This window comes from Panthera pardus, unplaced genomic scaffold (assembly GCF_024362965.1).
Source record: "Panthera pardus isolate Hobbes unplaced genomic scaffold, ASM2436296v1 HiC_scaffold_11, whole genome shotgun sequence".
In the NCBI taxonomy this organism is placed as follows: Eukaryota; Metazoa; Chordata; class Mammalia; order Carnivora; family Felidae; genus Panthera; species Panthera pardus.
The window spans coordinates 95,472,343-95,491,416 of NW_026526666.1; the positions used below are offsets into that span (position 1 = coordinate 95,472,343).

General features: G+C 60.2%; 1 protein-coding gene across 1 annotated transcript; it reads right to left on the reverse strand.

Moving 5' to 3' along the window:
• Positions 1-1,958: 1,958 nt before the first annotated feature.
• Positions 1,959-17,935, reverse strand: EFHD2 (EF-hand domain family member D2). The gene is made up of 4 exons (XM_053898932.1): positions 17,539-17,935; positions 5,956-6,103; positions 4,591-4,725; positions 1,959-3,688 (listed from the first exon to the last, which is right to left on the reverse strand). The coding sequence occupies exons 1-4, from the start codon at positions 17,847-17,849 to the stop codon at positions 3,557-3,559; spliced, it is 726 nt and encodes a 241-aa protein (XP_053754907.1). The 5' UTR covers positions 17,850-17,935; the 3' UTR covers positions 1,959-3,556.
• Positions 17,936-19,074: the final 1,139 nt, after the last annotated feature.

A 19,074-nucleotide genomic window follows, 5' to 3' on the forward strand; every position in this document is an offset into this window, starting at 1 on the left:
GCAGAGATAAGACCCCCTCACAACTGCTGGAGCTCCCTGCTGGGCATGGCAACAAGTGTTTCTCAGAGTGTTCGGGCCGAGGGCTGGCAGCCCTGAACGAGAAGAGGTTAGTTCTGGGAGCTGGGAGCTGGGTGGGGGTGCGGATCGCAGAAGGATTCCTTCTCTACAGCCTCCAGGTCCAAGATGAACTTGAGGACTTGAGGGTGTGAGAATGTTGGAATCCTCATTCTCACCACCCTTGAAGTCTGTGACTTCCGGGGCCTGGAGTGGGGCCTCCCAAGGGCCCAGGCACTCAGGGCCAGACTGTCCTGGAAAAATAATCAAGGGTGACTTGGCAGTGGCTGAGGTCGCCGAGGGGGTGGGGGGAACCTCGGGAGAAGCCGTGCCAAGGTTGGGAGCCAGGGGTGGTGAGAGCCTGAGAAATGGGGCAGGTGTCACTGACGGGGGCCCATATTTTCTAGTCGCCGGGACAGGACTCTCCGGTGGCAGCTGCTACTTGGGTGAGGGCCACTAAGGGACCAGCTGGGGGTGGGGGGCGGGGGCTGGCAGTGCTTCTCCTTAAAACCAGATGTAAGTACTGGGGGTTCAGAGGCGGTCTGGGGGCTCCTGCAGGGTTTTGGTGTTTGGTGATGGAGGCCGAGGGAATGGGGCCTGGGAGGGGATTGAGGAACTATCTCCCTTTCCCACTCTTGGGCCCTGAACCACTCCAGGCCTCTTCGCATCTCAGCCTGTTCCCTCCGCTGGGGCTGGAGTGGGGGTCTTGTGCAGGCCAAGGCTTAGGGACGCCCCTGGCGGAGCCCTGTTGGTGGAGGGTTCCGGTGTGGGACCGTTGGCTTGTGTCCTCCCATTTGGAGGGCTCGAGGCCCACATCCATCACCGGGTCAGCTGGAAGGCGAGGGCTCTAGAGGTTGAGTTTTAGCCCTTCCCTGTCAGGGTCCTCTCTGCCTTTTGTTCTGAGACCCTCTGAGTTAGGACATTAGGGGTTCTGATGTTCATCCCTTGGGAAAGGAGTATCGAGGGGCAACGCTTAACCTAACATGCTGTGTTAATGATGGTGGCATTGTAGGCACTGGGTGGCATTCTCCAGGAAACACACTCCAAGGACGATGTCCTCCCCGTGCAGGGTCTGTGACAGAGCCCCTGCGGGCAGGGGCGGGGCGGGGGGGTGGGGGGGGGCGGGTCGGAATGGCATCCTGGCTGCTGCAGTACCAGCCATGTCCACCTGGGGGCAGCGATGCCCAGCCTGATCTCACACTCCCACACCCCAAGTCAGGTCGCACCCCCTACCTGGAAACTGCGGGGCTGGGAGGACCCTAGAGACCCTAGGCCACCCTTGCACTGGACAGATGAGGAGACTGACACCCGGTGGGAGCCTGATCTGTCCAAAGCCACACAGGGAGCACCCCAGGTCTTTCCTCCTTGCCTATCACCACAGCCTGTGTGTGTGTGTGTGTGTGTGTGTGTGTGTATGTCTTGGGGGTGGGGAGGCTTGAGGTGTCTCTGTGCGGGAGAATCTCGGGGGCCCTCGGGTGCATCCATCTAGGATCCTCAGAGTATTGGTGCCACTCCTGGTGCGTGTCCTCCTCTGAATCCGCCCAGCAGGGTGGCTGGATGCGGCCCCCCCCAACTCCCCCAGCCTGTGTGCTTCTGGGAGAGTCTCTGGGAAATAAAACAGCACCCCCCCATGGGCTGGTTGTGAGGATTAAATTAGCAAATATACATACATACATACATACATATATATATATGAGCTATGGGGTTTAGAGCAGTCCCTGGTGATAGGGGGTGGGCGTCCCTCAACCTCCATTAGGAAGACTCTCCTCCCTGGTCCCTGATGTGACATGGGGGCCACCTGAGCACGCACTGCCCCAGCACCCAGGTGACTTGGTCCCCTTCCTTCCCTTCCCAGCCCCTCCCCTCTTCCACCAACCAACAAAAACCACACACACGTAAGAATATAGAATTTTATCTTATTTTAGTTAAAAAAAATAATTGTACCACCAAATGAAAAAGTAGCTTTCTTTGGGGGAAGGTGAGAAGGGAGGGAAAAAAACAAAAGCGAGAAGCCGAAGGAAAAGAACTTTTTATAGTCATCTGTATAAACACATCCGCTAAGGCAAACGCAATTCAGGACCAAGGCTGCCGCACTGGGGTCAGCACCTCCTAATTTCTGCAGATTCTAAGGCCAAAAAAATAAAACCTCTGCAAATCCAACAGGAGTTTTGTGGACTCTTGGGGGGCATTTTACTAAAATAAAGAGTTGTCATGTTTAAAAAGCAGTGACGTTGTCTTGACACACACCGAAAGTTGCATAACCGTGGCCTCGGTGGCCATTCACGTGTTTGGACTGGGTGACGGGCACAGTTTCACGACACGGCAACGGACACACACACTCACACGCACACACACGCACACACGGAAATGAGCACGCCGGGAGCTGCGCAGGACCGGGCTGGTGGCACAGGCTTGGCCGCAGCCCAGCTGGGGATGGGCACAGGGAGGGCCGGGGTCCCCATGCTTCCTCAGGGGGTGGGGGTGACGGGACGGGTCCCATCGCTGGTGACAGGGCGGTGCACATCACATGGGGAAGGATGGCGTGAAAGGGCCGAGCCAGGCTCCTGCTCCCCGCCGCCTGGTCCGTGCAGACCACTGAAAGCACTTCCCGGACGCCTCCGGGAGCACGGAGCCCGACACTAGTTTCCTTCCCAGTGAAGGGGCCAATCCCTCCTCCTCACCCTGCTCTCCCCAGAGCCCCTGGGCCCCTTGGGCTGTTCCAGGGAGACGAGGGGGTGGTGTTTCTGCCCCCAGAGCCTTCCCTGCCCGCGATCCACGGCGTGGCCGGCAGAGTGTGGGCCCGTGAGGTAGATGGGCACAGCTGCCCCCTCACCCTGCCTGGCAGGGCCCCAGAGGGCCGGGGTCTCCGTGTGAGCACGGGGTGCCAGGGCCTGGGTCCCTTCGCTGAAAGAGAAGCGCCCTCCCCTCTGGCAGAGAGAGGAGGCAGGGGCTGGAGGAATGGCTGTCGGCTGTCGGGGGGCGGGAAGCCCTCGTTGTCTCTGATCAGCCCCTTGGGTCGTGCTCTGCTCCGGAGCGCCTCCCCGAGGTGCAGGGCCCCCGGGGGGCAGTGTGGCCTGGAGGCTAAGGGCAGGAGGCCTCTGGGAAGGGAGGAGGAGAGTGTGTGGAGGGCAGGCACCTGGGGCAGGAGAGACCCTAGGGCCAGGAGCTGGGCTCGGGGCCGCTGCAATGCTGGAGCAGGCAGAGGGACGGCCGGGGGGGCGACAGACGCGCAGGAATCGCCAGGGAGGGCTGGGCCAGGCGAGGAGCCAGCACTGGTGTCGCGGCCTCGGGAACAGCGGGGGCGGGCGGGGGGAGCGGGGGAGGCAGGGCCGCCTTGGACACCCCTCCGCTGGCTCCGTTCACAGACGTTTTAGGTTTTAAGTATGGTCCCTTCGGATGGAGCCGGGATGCAGGCCTGGCCTCCGGTCTGCCCGCCTCTGCGGGCCGGGCTGGGCGCCGGGGGCCGGGGGCCGGGGCCGAGCGGTCAGGCCACAGCCCCTTGCTACTTGAAGGTGGACTGCAGCTCCTTGAAGGCCGCCTTCCGCTGCTTCATCTCCTCCGCCTGCTTCTTCCTTTCCTCCTGCTCTGCCTTGATCTCCTCCTCGAAGCGGCTGGACACGTTGATGGCCTGGACCTACAGCCGAGCGGGGACGAGGTGGGTCAGGCAGGGCGGGAGAGGGATCTGCCCCCAGGTGTCCCGCTGGCCCACGCCCAGCTCACACCGGCTCTGGCCCTGGGCCTCAGTTTCTCCATTCAGAGCCTGCTGACCGACAACTGGCCTCGTGGATTCACCGAGCGGGGTGGAAGCTCGAACGTGCGTTCGGTGGCCACCGCCTAGTGTTAAGTCCCGCAAGGGGGGGCTTTCGATGCTGCTCTTCGGGTTTCCCGTCCCGAGAAGCCCGGATGCGCACCTGTTCCCACTGACGATCCCTGAAATGGCCCATCAACCCCAGAAGCGCAGAGGGAGGTGGGAGGTGACCTTCAGAAGGAATGTTCTTAGCTAACATGGGAAGAGAGAGAAACTAGGGAAAGCAGGTGCCCGGGGGCGGAGAATCCAGGAGCCCTACTTGTTCTCTCCACCTGGGCACGTGCTGCACGGGGAGCCTGCTGTGCACGGGGACGGCCTCTGGGGCCCACACCCCCTCCAGGCCGGGGGAGGCCCGTGAGCTGGGCCTGCTCTGCTGTCTCCTGGGCCCAGCGTTCAAGGACAGGTCTGCCAGGGGCAGCACAGAGGGGTCCGTGTCCACTCTTCAAGAGTCTACGCCCTTCACCTGCCCGGGGGCCAGGGAGACAGAGGAGAAGCTGGCAGGGACCACAGCCCGGCCGGAAGGGGACAGAAGCCAGGAGTGCTGTGGGCCTCGCGCGGTCCAGCTCGGGCATCAGTGCTCCGCTCCTCAGCGGGGACAGGAAGGACGAGCACTGACCCTCGTGCTAACTCGGGTCCCGTCACACCCCGGCCACCCCTCTCCTCGTGCCAGGGTCGGGGGACCCCCACCCCCTACCCCCCCGAGCCCCACACATCATCTGGTTCCTCACCTTGGCCTCAAAGAAGCTCTTGGCCCCCTTGACGCCCTCGGTGGAGACATCGATCTCGGAGAGGCGGGCGAGCACGTGCAGCCCGCTGTCCTCCTGTAACTCCCCAGCCGCTGCCTTGCGGAAAATCAGGAGGAACTGCGGAAGGGAAAAGGCACGAGGTGTCAGGGAGGGGCATGGGGCCAGAGGTCTGGGCTCTCCCCCTCCATGCTCTGGGCCCCTCCATCTCTGGGCCTCAGCTTGCCCACCTGTACAATGGGAGGCAAGGTGACACATCTCCCGCTCTCCCAGGATCTGGGGCTACTGCAGGCCTGTTTGCCCATGTTCAGATCCCACGAACAGCCCCAAGCTACCCCGTACCATTGTCTCACTGCTCCTCAAACTAATCTGCTCAGAAGTTCCATTTACTAGGGGCGCCGGGGGGGCTCAGTCAGTTAAGCAGCTGACTCTTCATTTCGGCTCAGGTCATGATCTCAGGACTCATGAGTTCAAGACCCGCGTCGGGCTCTGCAGTGACAGGGCGGAGCCTGCTTGGGATTCTCTCTCTCTCTCCCTCTCTCTCTGCCCCTCCCCTGCGCTCTCTCTCAAAATAAATAAGTAAACTTAAAAAAAAAAAAAGCTCCACGCACTGAGTCCTGAAAGTATACGATTGTGACCATCTTACAGAAGGAGGCAGACTCAGAGGCCAGGAAAAAACTTGCCCCCACATCTCAGCGGCAGAAAGTGACAAAAGAAGGTTGTGAACCCGTGTCCTGCCTCCATCCTCTTGCACTGCCTGCACCTTCCTCCCTGGACTCGTCCTCCCACCACCGTTCTCTTGTCCTGCCTCCTCTATGCTTCTTGCCAGTTCTCCGAAGGAGGCTGCCCCTGTCCTTTGGCCTGGGCTGCCTGCGGTCCAGTGCCGCTGTTATCTGGCTGGGAGCCTCCATTGCCTCCGCCAGAGAACAGGCTTGCCCCTGACTCCTGTCCCAGAGTGAGAATCCAGTGAGATCCAGGGTGTGAAGTCACCCAGCGCAGAGCCTGGCCCCTCTCGGACCACAGTCGTGTCACTTCCTCCGTCTGTCCCCCTCTTCTCCTGAGTCACGGCACTCTGCCATTTCACTCCCTGGGAATCTCCCCCTCTGTGCTCCAGGGCCCTTGGAGCACAAGGCCTTTCTCTGGACTTCCAAAGCTGCACCCAGGGTCAGAAGTCACTCCGTAAGTGCTTACTACATGAAGGAATGGATGTCCCTCCTTCTCACTTCAGGCACCTCAGGATCCCCACGGTGGCTGCTCTAGGATCCCCACCGGAGCGTCCCTCAGCCAACTATGAGCCATTCAACGGTCGAGCACAGGCCCCTCAGTCGTCCACATGGGGAGCAGACTTACCTCCCGGAAGCTGAGCTTGCTGTCAAAGTCCTCATCCACCTCCTTGATCATGTTTTTCAGGCCCAGGTGGGTCTGCGGAGCCCCGAGCTTCTCCATCATCAGCTTCAGCTCCATCAGGTCAATGAAGCCGTCCCGGCCGGCGTCGTACCTGTGGGAGGGGCGAGAGAGGCCAGGGACGTCCTGACACCTCAGACTTGACCGGTCAGAGCATCACAGGCTGGGCTGCAAGGAGCCTGTCATCCTATCCATTGCAGCTGGAATGGGCTCCGGATCTGTGGCTTCCGCTTGGTTATCTCTGATGACGAGGGACTCCCTACACGGCCCGCAGCCTCTTACGTGTCGAACACTGTGGCTGAATCTGCAGCCTCCCTGCACTGAATGTGACGTGAACCAGCAGGGAGAAAGAATTCACGATTCCACGGGGTATGGACTGTGGGGAGGGGGGGCGGGGGGGGCTTTGACATTATCTCCAGGGTCAGCCTAGCACCTCTACCAGCGCTCGAGGGACATCTTGGCCCCGTCTCTCCCCCACTCCTGCCCCAACTCAGGAGAGGCAGAAGGTACCACATGTCACAGGGCAGGGCCGGAGGTCACAGGAGGGAGGTCCACTTCTCGTTTTCTGGGAGGTGGCCTGGGGCGAGCTCAGGGAACAGTCTGTGCAGCGAGTGGTGGGGACATGGCTGGGTGGCTGGAAAGGGCTGGAACACTGATAAGGTGATAAAAGCGTGCCTGCACATTTCAGGTCTGTTTTCTTCCACCAAAGGTCCAGGAGACGCAGGGACACTGTGTGTGTGTGTGTGTGTGTGTGTGTGTGTGTGTGTGTGTGTTGTCTAAACACCTCTCTTGACTGGCCTCCCTGTGGCAAGCGCCTGGGTCAGAGATGGCCTCCAGGCCCGGTCCCCTGGCCGGGGAGGTGCCTTGAGTGCAGAGTATATCACAGCATGACGGATGTGGGCACTGTTTGCACAGCCTAGCCATGCCCTCTTATCAGGCTAACCAAACACTTGCCCGGACCGCCCCCTGGCGGGGGCTGGGAAGAGAGTGGTCTCAGGGCTAAAATGGGCCTTCTGAGCCTAGAGAAACCTTGTGTAGTCCCCAGGCCTCAAGCTGGCTGGGTAAGTGTTGGTGACGGTAGAGTGACATTGAGGGGCTGAGCTGCAGAAACCCGTGTCCTGGTCTGAGAGTTCCTACGTCCACACTTCATTTCAGTGCCTTCTTCAGGGCTCCCCAGTCCCCGTCCCCCAACTCTAGTTATATATAAGCTTCGCATGACCTTGAACAACTAATAGAAACCACTTTTTGACATCAGTCTTTGGGCCGGGAACTTTACTGTACTTAAGCCCGGTGAGAACCGTATTATATAAATGGAGGCTCAGAGAGGTTAAGTGACCTGCCCAAGGTCCCAGAGCAGTAAAGGAAAGGAGTGGAAGCCCAGCTCATAAACAGGCTCATAAAGCTGCACATTCGCTCCGTGCCCGGCCTGCTTCCGTGTGCCCTGGGGCTACGCAGCAGGGTGTATGTGCAGGGGGTATAAATAGTTCACACGAGTCAGTGGCTGGGAGTGACGCAGCACAGGGGAGGCTCTGGGAACCCTGCAGGGAACGCAGGTCCTGAGGCCTCTGTCCCCCGCCCTGCAGGGGTGGGAGGGGGGGGGCTGGAGCTGGGGGCAGATGGGCCAGAGGTCCCTGCGGGCGAGGCTGACGCGAGAGGATGTGGTAGAGGGCTGTGGGCCTCAGGAGGGTCAGGGAGGCCTACAGTCCCAGGCTCCAGTTCAAGCTGGAGGGGCCCTGTGGGGGGCGTGGCAGAGGCCCCTCTTCCCATCTTTGGAGTCGGGTGAGGGGCCGCTGCCTGAAACCCCGTGACGTGCCGTGACTATACTGGGATCCAGTTGCCTTTATTAAGCTCCTACTATGTGCGAGGCATTTCTTTACAGCTTCTGTGCTCAGCAGTCCTGGAGGGTCGGGATTACTTCCCCATGTGACTGACCAGGGAATGAGGATTGTAGGGGTGAGGGCACCGGCTCGGAAACCAGCTGGCCAGGGACTCACACCCCATCCCTGTGGTTCCCACACTCTTCCCCGCCGGCCCCCCTGCACCCCCTGAGCGCTGCCTTTAGTCACCGCTCACGTGTACGGATCTCTCCTGCAGCAGGGGGGTGGCTCAGTGTCAGAGGAAGTGCAGAGAACGTGTCCGAACTTGGACACAGACTTGGACTCTGTATTTCTTGGTTTCTGGCAGCTCCCAGGCCTGGCTGGGCTGCGGCTTGAACCACTGCCTGCATCAATCAAAGGTCAATCAATGACTGGGTCTGGGCTCTATCCCGGGCAGGCTCTGAGCCCCAAGGGGACAATGCAGGGGCTGGCCATATGCCAGCGGATCAATCACCAAGAGGAGGTGACAGAGGTCAGGTGCTAGGTGGGAGTTGCGTCCCCCCCAAGGAGGAGACACTGGGGGGAGGCTGTTACCATGAGGCTTGGAGGGAGCAGGCAGAGATCATGTGCCCTGGGCTCTGAGGTGGGTGGGCTTTGGGTCACTGGATCAAGCAGGTGCCAGGGTGAATGTGACTGAAGATGGCCTTGAAGGTTCTGTGTCCACATCAACTCTGCTGAGACTGACTGGGGTCCAAACGCCAGATCTGCCGCTTGGCTGGCTGGCTGACCCTGGTTAAATCACCTGACCCCGCCTCCCCCCCCCCCCCCCCCAATTTTCCCATTTATATCATGGAACTCAAAGGACCCAACTCAGGACAAAGGCACAGATTAAAAGAGACAATCCAAGTAGATTCCTAGCACAGAGCCTGGCCCACGGTAAGCACTTAATTAGCACAGACGGTCAATAATGACGGTAATAATAATGAAACGTTGTTATTACTACCCACTTTTAGGATTAGAGATTAAATGAGATGACGAACATAAAATGCCTAGTACATAACAGGTGCTTAGAGCCTGCTAATTTTGTTGGAACAGTGGCCACTGAGAACTTTTTGTGTGCCAGATACTACATTAAGTGCTTTGCACACACAACATAAAAACGGTGCTGATAAGAATGAAAACGGCAAAGAAATACGAGGGCTTCTCCCTTGGGCGCCCGTCCTGATGGCGCATGGCTGTGACGAAATGCTTGCTGCAGACTGTTCTGGAGGCAGGGGGTGGGCAAGTTGGTCCGGGGCCGCCCCCAGCATCTCCCCCTCCTCTGAGGCTCCCACGACTCCCCCCACGAGGCCCGATTCCCAGACCCCACCACTTGGGGAGGTGGACAGACAGCAGGACAGCCGTTTGCTCCCTCGCCGGCTAGAGAGAGAGGAGGGGAGCCCCAGCCCTGGGTTACTCTGTCCTTCCTCTCACAGGAAGGAAGGGACAAGGGGAGGGGGCTGTCACTGTGCCACCAGCAGGTGGATGACTGGCAACACAGGAGACACCCCCTGGCTGGGGAGACCCTCTCATCCATCACTCTCTCCCTGAGCTGGAACTGAGGGTGCAGGTGGCTCAGAGGGATCAGGGCAAGAGAGGCAGCACAGCCTGGTCTATCTGCTTCATGATATGTGGGGGAAATTGGGGCCCAGAGTAGGCAGCAACCAGCCCAGGGTCCCACAGCGGGTGGACTGCAGGGTCCCCAAAGCCAAAGGCTTTCCTTCTTCCCGCCTGTCTGCGTCCTTCTCCTTCCTGGTCCCAGAGAGGGTCCCGAATTCTCAAGCTTGCAGGGCTGGGGGACGCGGGGTTGAGAGCCCGGCCTGGGGCCTGCCTGGGAGGGCCAATTCTATCGGGCAGGACTGGCAACAAAGCTCGCGGGCTGGGAGCTCAGCACTTTTCTGCAGCACCGGAGGGAGGCTGCGGGCCCTGGCACCGTGCCCACATTCCTACCCGCCTCCCCCTGAATAGTTCTCGGCGGGCAGGGCTCGGCAGCTGCCGCCCCGGATGCTGGTGACAAAATCCCTCCCATCTACCCTCGAGAGCGAGAGCGGAGTAGACGGCCACCGCCCAGACAGACTTTGCCTCGTTGCACCCTTGCACGGAGCAGGTCCCGCCCGGCCGGCTGCTCCTCCGGCCTTGGCTCTGACATCCAGGAGTTACGGCAGCGGGCAGCGGCTGGCTCTTACAGTGTGCGTCCCTGCTTCCTAACAATATTATCCTTAGTGGCTACTCTTTGCTGAGCACTTACTGAGCGCCAGGCACAACGCCAAGTGTTCCGTATCAGACGCTCACAAGAACCCTGCGAAGCTGGCATGACTATCCCTCCATTACAGACGAGGAGACAGAGGCTCAGGGAGGAAGCCACTTGGCCAAAGCCCTGGTTGACAAGGACACAGCTGGGATCCGAACCCCGATCTGACGAAACACACATGCTTTTAGCTGCCATGTTATGTCCCGATGCTCACACACCCTGTACGAGAGAATCTCGGGCTGGGAGGGATACTGGAGGTGACTCATTCAGCCGTTCGTGAAGGTCAGATTCCTAACGCGGTTTTCCTGCTCGGGTCTTCGAATATCTCTGGGCACAGGAAGCTCCCTACTTCACTCATGGTAGCCCATATTGGCTCTGGAACGGTCTATCGGAAGGTGGTTCCTCCCGCACGAGCCTCCCCATCCACCAGCTGTGCTGCGCAGTCTGATGGCAGAATGAGGGGGAAGGTGGGAGCACAGGAGACCCCAATTTTGTCCCTTTGCTTCCTATCCCAGGCCTTTGTGGGTGGCTCCTCGGCCCACGGGGGTCCCCAGGAGGACAATCAGCTGGGGAGGGTGGTGTCTGTGGGCCAACGATCCCCCAGGCCCACCTGGCTTTGGTCTCGGCATTCACAGGCCTGGTCCACCCCCAGTGGCTCCTAGGCCTCTACACACTTTGCCCTATGAAGTGGGAAGACAGGTCCCTTGGGGCAGGAAAGTCCTGGACAACAGAAAAACTCTGGCTTTGCTCGCTGTCACAGCCAGCGGGCCCTGCCCACCTCCCTCTGCAGGTGGCCACCCACATGCTCGATGATCGCTGCTCGGCCCTGCCCGTGGGGTCCTGCGTGCCCCCGCCCCCAGACTGCCTGACTCATGAGGGGAAAGCCCAGCCACTCACCACTTCCTCCAGCCCTATCTACAGAATTGGACACTCGATCTGTTGCCATGTCGGCCAAGGAGAGGGTGTCAGGGTGTGTACGTGCGTGTGGACGAGTGCACGAATGCTGCTCATGGCTCTCCCGTAGCTTTTTAGTGGACCAGGCAGGGGCCCCCCAGGCTGACGGCCATCTGCTGGGGGCTCTCGGGGCTTGGGACCTGCTAACCTTGGGTTCAACCACAGCACGCTGAGCCCCATCTCCCCGGGCTTGTAACGTCAGCGGTGGGTGTCCTGCCAATAATTCCTGCACTGCCTCCTTCCTGCCGGCTCTTAACGCTTATTGTTACATCGGTGATTGCACCGAACATTCACTGAGCGTCTAACACAGGCTCGTGTTTATTATTTAACTTCCTCCTTCCCTTAACTGCTCAGACTTGCCTTCCCTGTAGGAAAATCTTAGGCCAGTGGCAGAAGTCACCTGTGGGCGGCCTGGCGCTTCTTACACTCGAGCGTTAGGACGCAGATTCTGATCGGGTAGACCCGGGGCGGAACCTGGGCAACCACACTTCTAACGAGCCGCCCTTTCCGGGTCCCATGGGAGCGAGGGACTTGGAGTCGGACAGACCCGAGTTCACACGCTGTCCCCACTCCTTACTAGCTGTGTGACTCTGGACGGGCCACGCACGGAACCTCTGTGGGACCCAGGCTTCTCGTTTGTGACAATAGTAGGTAGTTTGTGAAAACAGTAGGTAGGATCTCACCGGCTGTCATAAAAGGACTAAACAAGAGGCAAAATGCCCAGGAGGGAGGGGGCCGACAGTGGCCACGGTCTTAGTCACATGAGGGTCTCCACACGGCTCTAGCTGCCCCCTTCTGGCATGGGACTCTGGCTTCTCTGCAGTCCTTGAAAAGCGGAAGTCAGCCAAGGAGAGGGCTGCTCGGCAGTCAGAGGGAACTCGGCTGCCAGGAGGGAGTGGGGACTGTCCCTGCTGAGGTCTCAGAGCGACGTGGCCTTGTCTCCTCCCTCCGGCTGGCCTGGCTTTGGTAAAGGGCCTCCCCTGAGGCAGCGGGGCCTGCTGAAGCCAGGCCTTGGACCCAGAGGGTACAGACGGACGGACAGACAAGAGAAGGCAGTCAGGAAGGTGCAAACCAAAGGGGAACCAAAAGTCCCCAGGCGGGGGAGGGGAGCAGTGACTCAGAAGCGGAAGGGAAGTAGGAACGGCACAGGGTGAGCACCAAGTTCAAGAAATCCTCCCTCCCCAGGGGTGGGGCATCTTCCCAGAAAGCCGGGCTCCTGGCTGCTACAGGTGGAAGGACCGAACGTCTGTACCCACCCTCCCCCCGCAGAGGCCCTGAGAGCCCCCTCCGGCTCCCATCCATACACACAGCCCTCCTTTGGTCTCTGGGGCTCCCCGCAGGCAGACCTGCTTCCAATCCTGCCCCTGCCACTGATTATTACCTTGGATAAGTGACTCAACCTTCTTGAGCCTCAGTTTCCTCACCTGGCAAATGGGGATAACGATACTACCCACCTCACTGTGCTGTCGTTCAGATTCAATTCAATCCCTGAAATATACACACAGGCTCCTCTGGGAACAACTGGACCCGGTGTCTCCACTTAATGAGGAGAGGGCGTGGAGGCAGGGGGCTGGCTGCGGAGAGGGCATCAGCACGGCATCTCTCATGAGAGCGTTTGGTCCTCATGGTAGGAATAAATGGAAACTTCAATTTCTAGCCCCCGGGGCCCATCCTCTCCACTACCGTTGTTCATGAGACTAAGCTTCCTGACGGCAGGAACTTTATTCTTCCCTGGATTGTCTAGAACTTAATACAAGCAGCAACTTCATACAAGACGTGTTGAATGCTCAAACGAAGGGCTTTTATGTTTTTCCACAACATCTATGTTTTTAACAGCGCACAGGCAGGACATGATGGTGGACTCTTTACAAAGCGTCAGGACTTTTTAAGCTGCATCCTTGAACTTTACCAGGTAGGGTCCCTAGCCCAGGGGGAAACTGAGGCTGAGAAGCTGAGCACCCTTTGCCCCGAGCCACGCAGCTGCACAGATGGGCGCTGGAGTCCCAGTTCTGAATCCCTCCAGAGTGTCGTTTGCTCTCTCCTTTTTCTCTGCCACCTGCCTTCCACGTAATTAAGTGATAATGAATTCATTTCCCTACTTTTTGTTATTTATGAAAGCCGCACGTAGCTGTCGATCAGAGCGTCTGTTCAGCAAGAGAAAAGGCAGGGGGTCTCATGCCGGGTCCCCATCACTCCGGCCCACAGCGTGAGGTTGTCGGTGGCCCGGGAGCTCTACGTGGGGTAAGTGGAGGCAGCCGACAGCTTTTGTGCAGCGACTTCCACACCTGCACAGACAACCACCGCCAGGGCTGGGGGTGCGGGTGACAGGAACAGTACTTACTTGTGCCAAGCACCGGGTGAAGGACTTCACAACTGCCCTGTGAGGTGGGTGCCAGTACTCTCCCTGTTTTTAGGGTGACGGACGGAGGCCCGGAAGGTTTAGGTGCCTTGTCCCAGGCCCACAGCTGGGATTCAAACCCAGGACCACAGACCCCGAAGGCCCTGCTCTGAACGACTGTGCCTCATACTATCTTTCAGGAAGGACACCGGGGGACGTGCTGTGAGGCACAGGGTCTGAGGGGACATGTGGAGGAGGAGCAAATGGAGAAGAGGGGAGGCAGAGGCGTCCAGAAGGAGAGGGAAGCCTGCCTCTCTGACGCAAGGAGGGGTCATGAGACACAGCGTCTGGGGACGAGGCTGGCCAAGCAGGGAACTAGGGCATCTTCCTCAGATTCCACAGCAGGTTCAGAATTACATGGCTGCCTCCCTCTTGGGCAGGTCTCGACTCACGAAACCCCACAGAGCCTCGTGCAGGCTGCTGCTGGCCCAGAGGTGGGCCCCCTTGAGGCTCTGTGGGGTCATACCATTCCCTCTTTGGCTGGAAGGTTCCAGAAACAGCCCTGGATGGATGGGCAGAGACAGAGGTGGGGAGAGGGGTTAGAGGTGCTGAGGCAGCCTGAGGCCGCCTGGGGAGGGAGGACTGAACATCCAGGCTCCACGGACGCGGGGACCTCCACGAGCTGGGCACCAGGCCAGCCCTCTACAGGCATCACCTCCTCGCAGCCCCGACCGAGAGGCAGGGACCATCATCCTTAGTGTATAGACCAGGGTGCTCTGGTTCAGCCACTGAAAACTTCCCTGTGATCCCAAGCGAACCACCACTTTTCTGGGTCTCAGTTTCCTTTTCTGTAAAGTGGGGGGAAAGGCTTGAGTCCACCCTCGAGGTGTCTCTCCCAGCCGGCACCTGCACAGCTGGGTCGTGAGGTCAGAGGCGGACTGCCTCCCTCAATCTCCTTGACTCTCCTGTCTCCCTCCTCAGGAAGTATCCAGCTAATAAGTGGATGAACCGGAAGGCCCTGGGAGGCAGTCTGTCATCCAGAAGGGTTCAGGACCTCTCAGAAAGAAGGAGGTCATTGCTGAGTACAGCCTGCTCCTTTTACAGATGGGAAGACTCGTGCCCAGCGAGGGCAGAGCCAGGAGGACTCAAGACCAGGCTTTCTAGCTCCTGCCTCCCCAGGAAGGCCAGCCCCCGGTTCCTTATGACCTATCTCTTGCCCTCAGCTCTGGTGAATAGCTTCCAGGAGGGCGGGGCAACCCTCCTCCCTGCCAGGGAGCTAGAGACCAGGGTGGAAGTCTCTCAGCAGGGTCCTGTTGGACCCAGGAGGCTGCAGCCCCACCAGGACAGCAGAAGCAGAACAGGGGTTTTGTCCTTCCCGACAGCCTGTGTGTCGGCTGTTCCCGGCCGGGACTCAGCTGGGCTCAGCTGGGCTCGGCTGGCTGGCACAGAGAAGCCTTGTTTCCTTGAATACAAAACCGGCAGCTTTCTCTCTCCCCGCCAGGGCCCCCCCACCACTGCGGGCGGCACTTCCTTCCCTAGAAGGGCAGCTCCCTGGCCCCTTCCTGCCCCCTACACCGGTGGTCAGTCGTGCCAAGAGCTGGTTTGCAGGGGTGTTGGGAGGGCTTAAGTTCCCCCCTAACTTCATCAACATCAACCTTGTCAAACTAACACCCAAAAGCAGCCTCTCTAGCAAGTGAGTTTGCCTGCAAATGCAGCTTCAAGGCCATTGCTCTGGTCACGCGCCCTTCTGATCAAGCCGCAGCCTCCCAAGTCCCAGATCATTTTGGGGGTGCATGGGTTCTCCCAAACAGCTCCGTCCTTTTTTTTTTTTTTTTTTTTTTCTGGCGGGGTGTAGGAATGCTGTGGAAGCCCAAGAGGAGGAGGATTCTGGGAGAGAGAGAGACACGGGACGGTGGTGGGTCCACAAGGTGGAAAATCAGCCACGCACATGGAAGGGGGTGTTGGCGAAGTGCATTTTCCCACACGGAAGCAGATGTTTGTGATGGAAAACCCAGAAGGAGGAACGTGGTTTTTAGAGTCATAGACCTGAGTTCAGATCCTGGCTCCGTCATTTTCTAGCTGTGTGGTCTCGGCAAGTTATTTAACTCTTCCGTGCCCAGACTGCTCAGCTGTGCCACGGTGGTGATAGTTCTAGTCGTGGGGATGCTGGGTGGAATCAAGGAGTTAGTACCTAGCCACTATTGACGCAGGGATCATGGCTGCATTTAAACGATCCCCCCCCCCCCCCCAAACTCCCTGCCCCCAAGGCAGGGGGCAGGCTCAACAGGGAAATTCCAGACAGTGAAGCTATCTATACCTAGCCCTGGGCTCAAGGAGCTTTCTATCAGTTTGGGTTGGAATCCTGGAAATCCTGCTCTCCAGATGGTGCCAGTCTTTGGCGGGGAAGAAACTTTAGAAGAACTCCCGACAAAGACCCTGGAGTCAAAGAAGCAGGCTCCTCAGGGCCCGGAGGAGGGTTAAGGACTCAGTCCCCCGCCCCAGGCTGACCCTTGGAGAAGTATGGGGCTCCCAGCCATCCAGGTCTGGGAAACAAAGCCCTCTTCCCCTGTGTTGGGGCCAAAGGCAGAAGCAGCAGCATCGAGAAGTGGGAAAGAGCCTTTCTCAAGCTGTAGGGGTTGCAAAACACCCTGTTCCTGGGCTTCCTGCTTGGGCGCACAGCCCCATCCTGCCCTGCCAAGGTGTGCCAGCACCTCTCCACTCCAGACCATACCCTGGGCTGTTCCCCCACCAGAAAAGGGGCTGGGCAACAACAGGTGGGGAAGGGTACCAAAGGGAAGGGGGCTGAGCGCTTTCACAACACTCTACCACTAGCGCCCCCCCTGCCCCCTCCTCCCCCCCCCCCCCCCCCCACTGTGGTTGTGAAGAGGTTGACTGTCTGTCTCAGTCCCAACTGGATGTTCTCAAGGATGGACCAGAAGGGGACCATTTAGTCCCTTCAGAGAGGTTTTAAGTGTTTTTTTGGGGGGGGGGGGTGGGGAGGGCTGAGCCGCAGGCCTGGGGGTGCCTGTCCAATCTGCTAAGGGCACAATGTGTGGAATTAGAGGAAAAGGGAGGGGTGAGAACAACCAGGCAAATTAGATACGGAGGTATGGGGTGTCGGAACCCCATGAAGGACGGAAGAGGGAACATAGTGGGGGAAGGGGGGAGAGACGGGGGCTTCTGACAGATTGGGGGGGCAGTGACTGCAAAGCTGCTGGGGAGGGCTTAGGGCAAGAGGAGGGAGGGACAGTGTGTGGAGGGAGGAGGGGACCCAGCCCTGAAGGGAGGATGGGAAGGGGTGGTGCATACCTGCAGAGTGGGGGGCAGGGATGGAGGGGTCTCTCCCTGGGGAGACCACCGGAGGGTCAAGGACAGGGGTCCTGGATAGCAGGGTGGATGGGGTTGGGGTGAGAAGGTCTGAAGGGTCTTTGATGACAGTTTGCTAGCAGATGCTGAATAATTGGAGGGGAAGGGGGGGGGGATCCCTGCCCAGAACCTATGTTGAGGGGCATCTGAGATAAGCAGAGGAAATGAAAGGACCCCGATGAAAACAATGTGTATGGCAAGGGGTGAAGGGACCGGTAACGTTTGTTGGGGCGCTGGAGGGTGTGTAGAGGGGGGTGTTTTTGACCAGGGGGTGGGGGTGGGGAATTCGAGTCGCTAGGGAGAGGGAAAGGGGGGCCACGGGGTCTTCAAATCGCAGTGTGCGCGGGTGTCTGGTGAGAAGCTTCACTAACTGGGCAGGGGTCCTAGGCCAGAGACCCAGAGTCTTCGGACTCATGTGTACGGTGGTAGTGGGGGGCTCGAGGGGACTCGGGATTACCCAGAAGAGCCGCACGGTCCCCACACCGAGTGCGCGCGTCAGGTGTACTGGGGACCGCGTCACCATGAGGAGGGGGTCGCGTGCCAGGGCCTGGGGGTCGCCAGACTCACACGCGCGGTGGGGAGGAGGTCCTGAAGCCTCGTGATTAAATGAAAGGGGCCGCGGGGTCGCCACCCCTGCTGTGTCGGGGTTCGGGGGCGCAGAGCTGGAGGCAGGGGGTCCCGCGCGGCGCGGGGTTCGGGGGTCTGGGGCCCAAGGCCGGCGCGCGGGGTGGGTGGGTAGGGGGCCGGGTCGGGCGGGCACTCACTGCTTGAACATCTTCTCCATGTCCTTGATCTGCTTCCTGGAGAACTCCTTGAACTCGGTGTAGGGGTTGAAGACGCGGCGGCTGGGCGACTGGGGCTCGCCGATGCCCTGGTTGAGGTCGGCGCGCCGCAGTAGCTTGGCGCTCAGCTCGCCGTCCGCGCTGCCCAGCGCCTCGGCCGCCTCGTCGGGCGCCCCGGCCGCCGCCGCCGCCGCCGCCCCGTTCAGCCCGGGCTGCTCCGGGGCCTCGGCGCCGCCCTCGCCCTCCATCTGCAGCCGCCGGCTCAGCTTGCTGGCCAGCTCGTCCGTGGCCATGGTGGCCCGCTCGGCGTCCGCCTGGGCCCGGCCCCTGCTCGCCGCGCGCCCGCACCGCCTCTGGCCGCGCTCTTCCTCTTCCTGACACTCCCCGGCGCCAGGCGCCGCCCCCGGGGGTGGGACTTAGGCCCCGCGCGGGGCCCGCCCGCTCCCCGCCCCCGCGCCCGCGCCCGGCCCTGCGCCGCCCGCGTGCGCCCGGGCTCCGCCGCCTGGGCTCGAGGGCGCGGGGCGGGGCGGGGTGCCGTGCCCCGCGCCCCCGCTGCCCCACCGTCGGGGTTGGGGCCCCCGTAAAACTCCACGCCCCCCCCCCCGCCTTCCCCACCTCGCTGTGGCCGCTGAGCAGCGGAGGTCGTGCTGGGGGCCGGGGACCGAGGCGGGAAGGACGGGGATCCATCCCCTCAATCTGGGTATGGGTCAGGGCCTCGGAGGGACGCCGCCCCCAACCCCTTCTCCGGAATCCCCACGCCGTGAAGTCGTAGTCCCGAGTCTCTGACACCCCGTCGGTCGCCATGGAGACGACTCGCTGTTGAACACCGGCGTTCTCAGTGAGGGTTGCAGGGGTATGAAGGTGGATCCGGTGAGCGGGAACCCCCGTTTAGATCTAACTGCGGCTAGAGCTGCAGGAGCTTCTGGAAAGGGCTGGACCAGCAGTTTCGAGGGAGCCTGGGGCCGGGCCTCAGCCCCGAACGGTTCTCCGAGACAGAGGGAGAGCTAAAGCGGGGAAGGGGCTGGTCCTCACGCCTGGGCCGGCACATCCCATGGATGACTTGGCAGAATAGAGCTGCTGAGCCCCGGTCGTCCCCTGGGACTCTGCTTTAGGGGAACTGGCAGGGACTCTGGCTCCTGCCAGTTCGGTGAGGGCCCCAGAGGAGAGATACCCTCTCCAAGGCTCCATGGGATACGCCTTCGGGAAGAAGCCTGAGAGGATCTCTCTCTGTGGCCTCGTGTGTCACCTTAAAACTGCGATGCTGTGGGGGAAGGGGGCGGGGGAGGGCTGGTTAATACTGCAGATTCCCAGGCCCCGGTCCAGACAGATCTCTGCATGGGGCTCAGAAACCTGCATTTTAACAAGCACCCAGGGGAGTTCTGCCCACTGAAGTTTGAGAATCTCTAATCGAGAAGGAGGACTGTGTTTGGGGCTTATTCTCTAAAACACTGGGACAATGCCGAGGATCCCTATGCAGAAACTGCTCCCACCAGTTCGTGCAGAGAAAAGATGGATGCA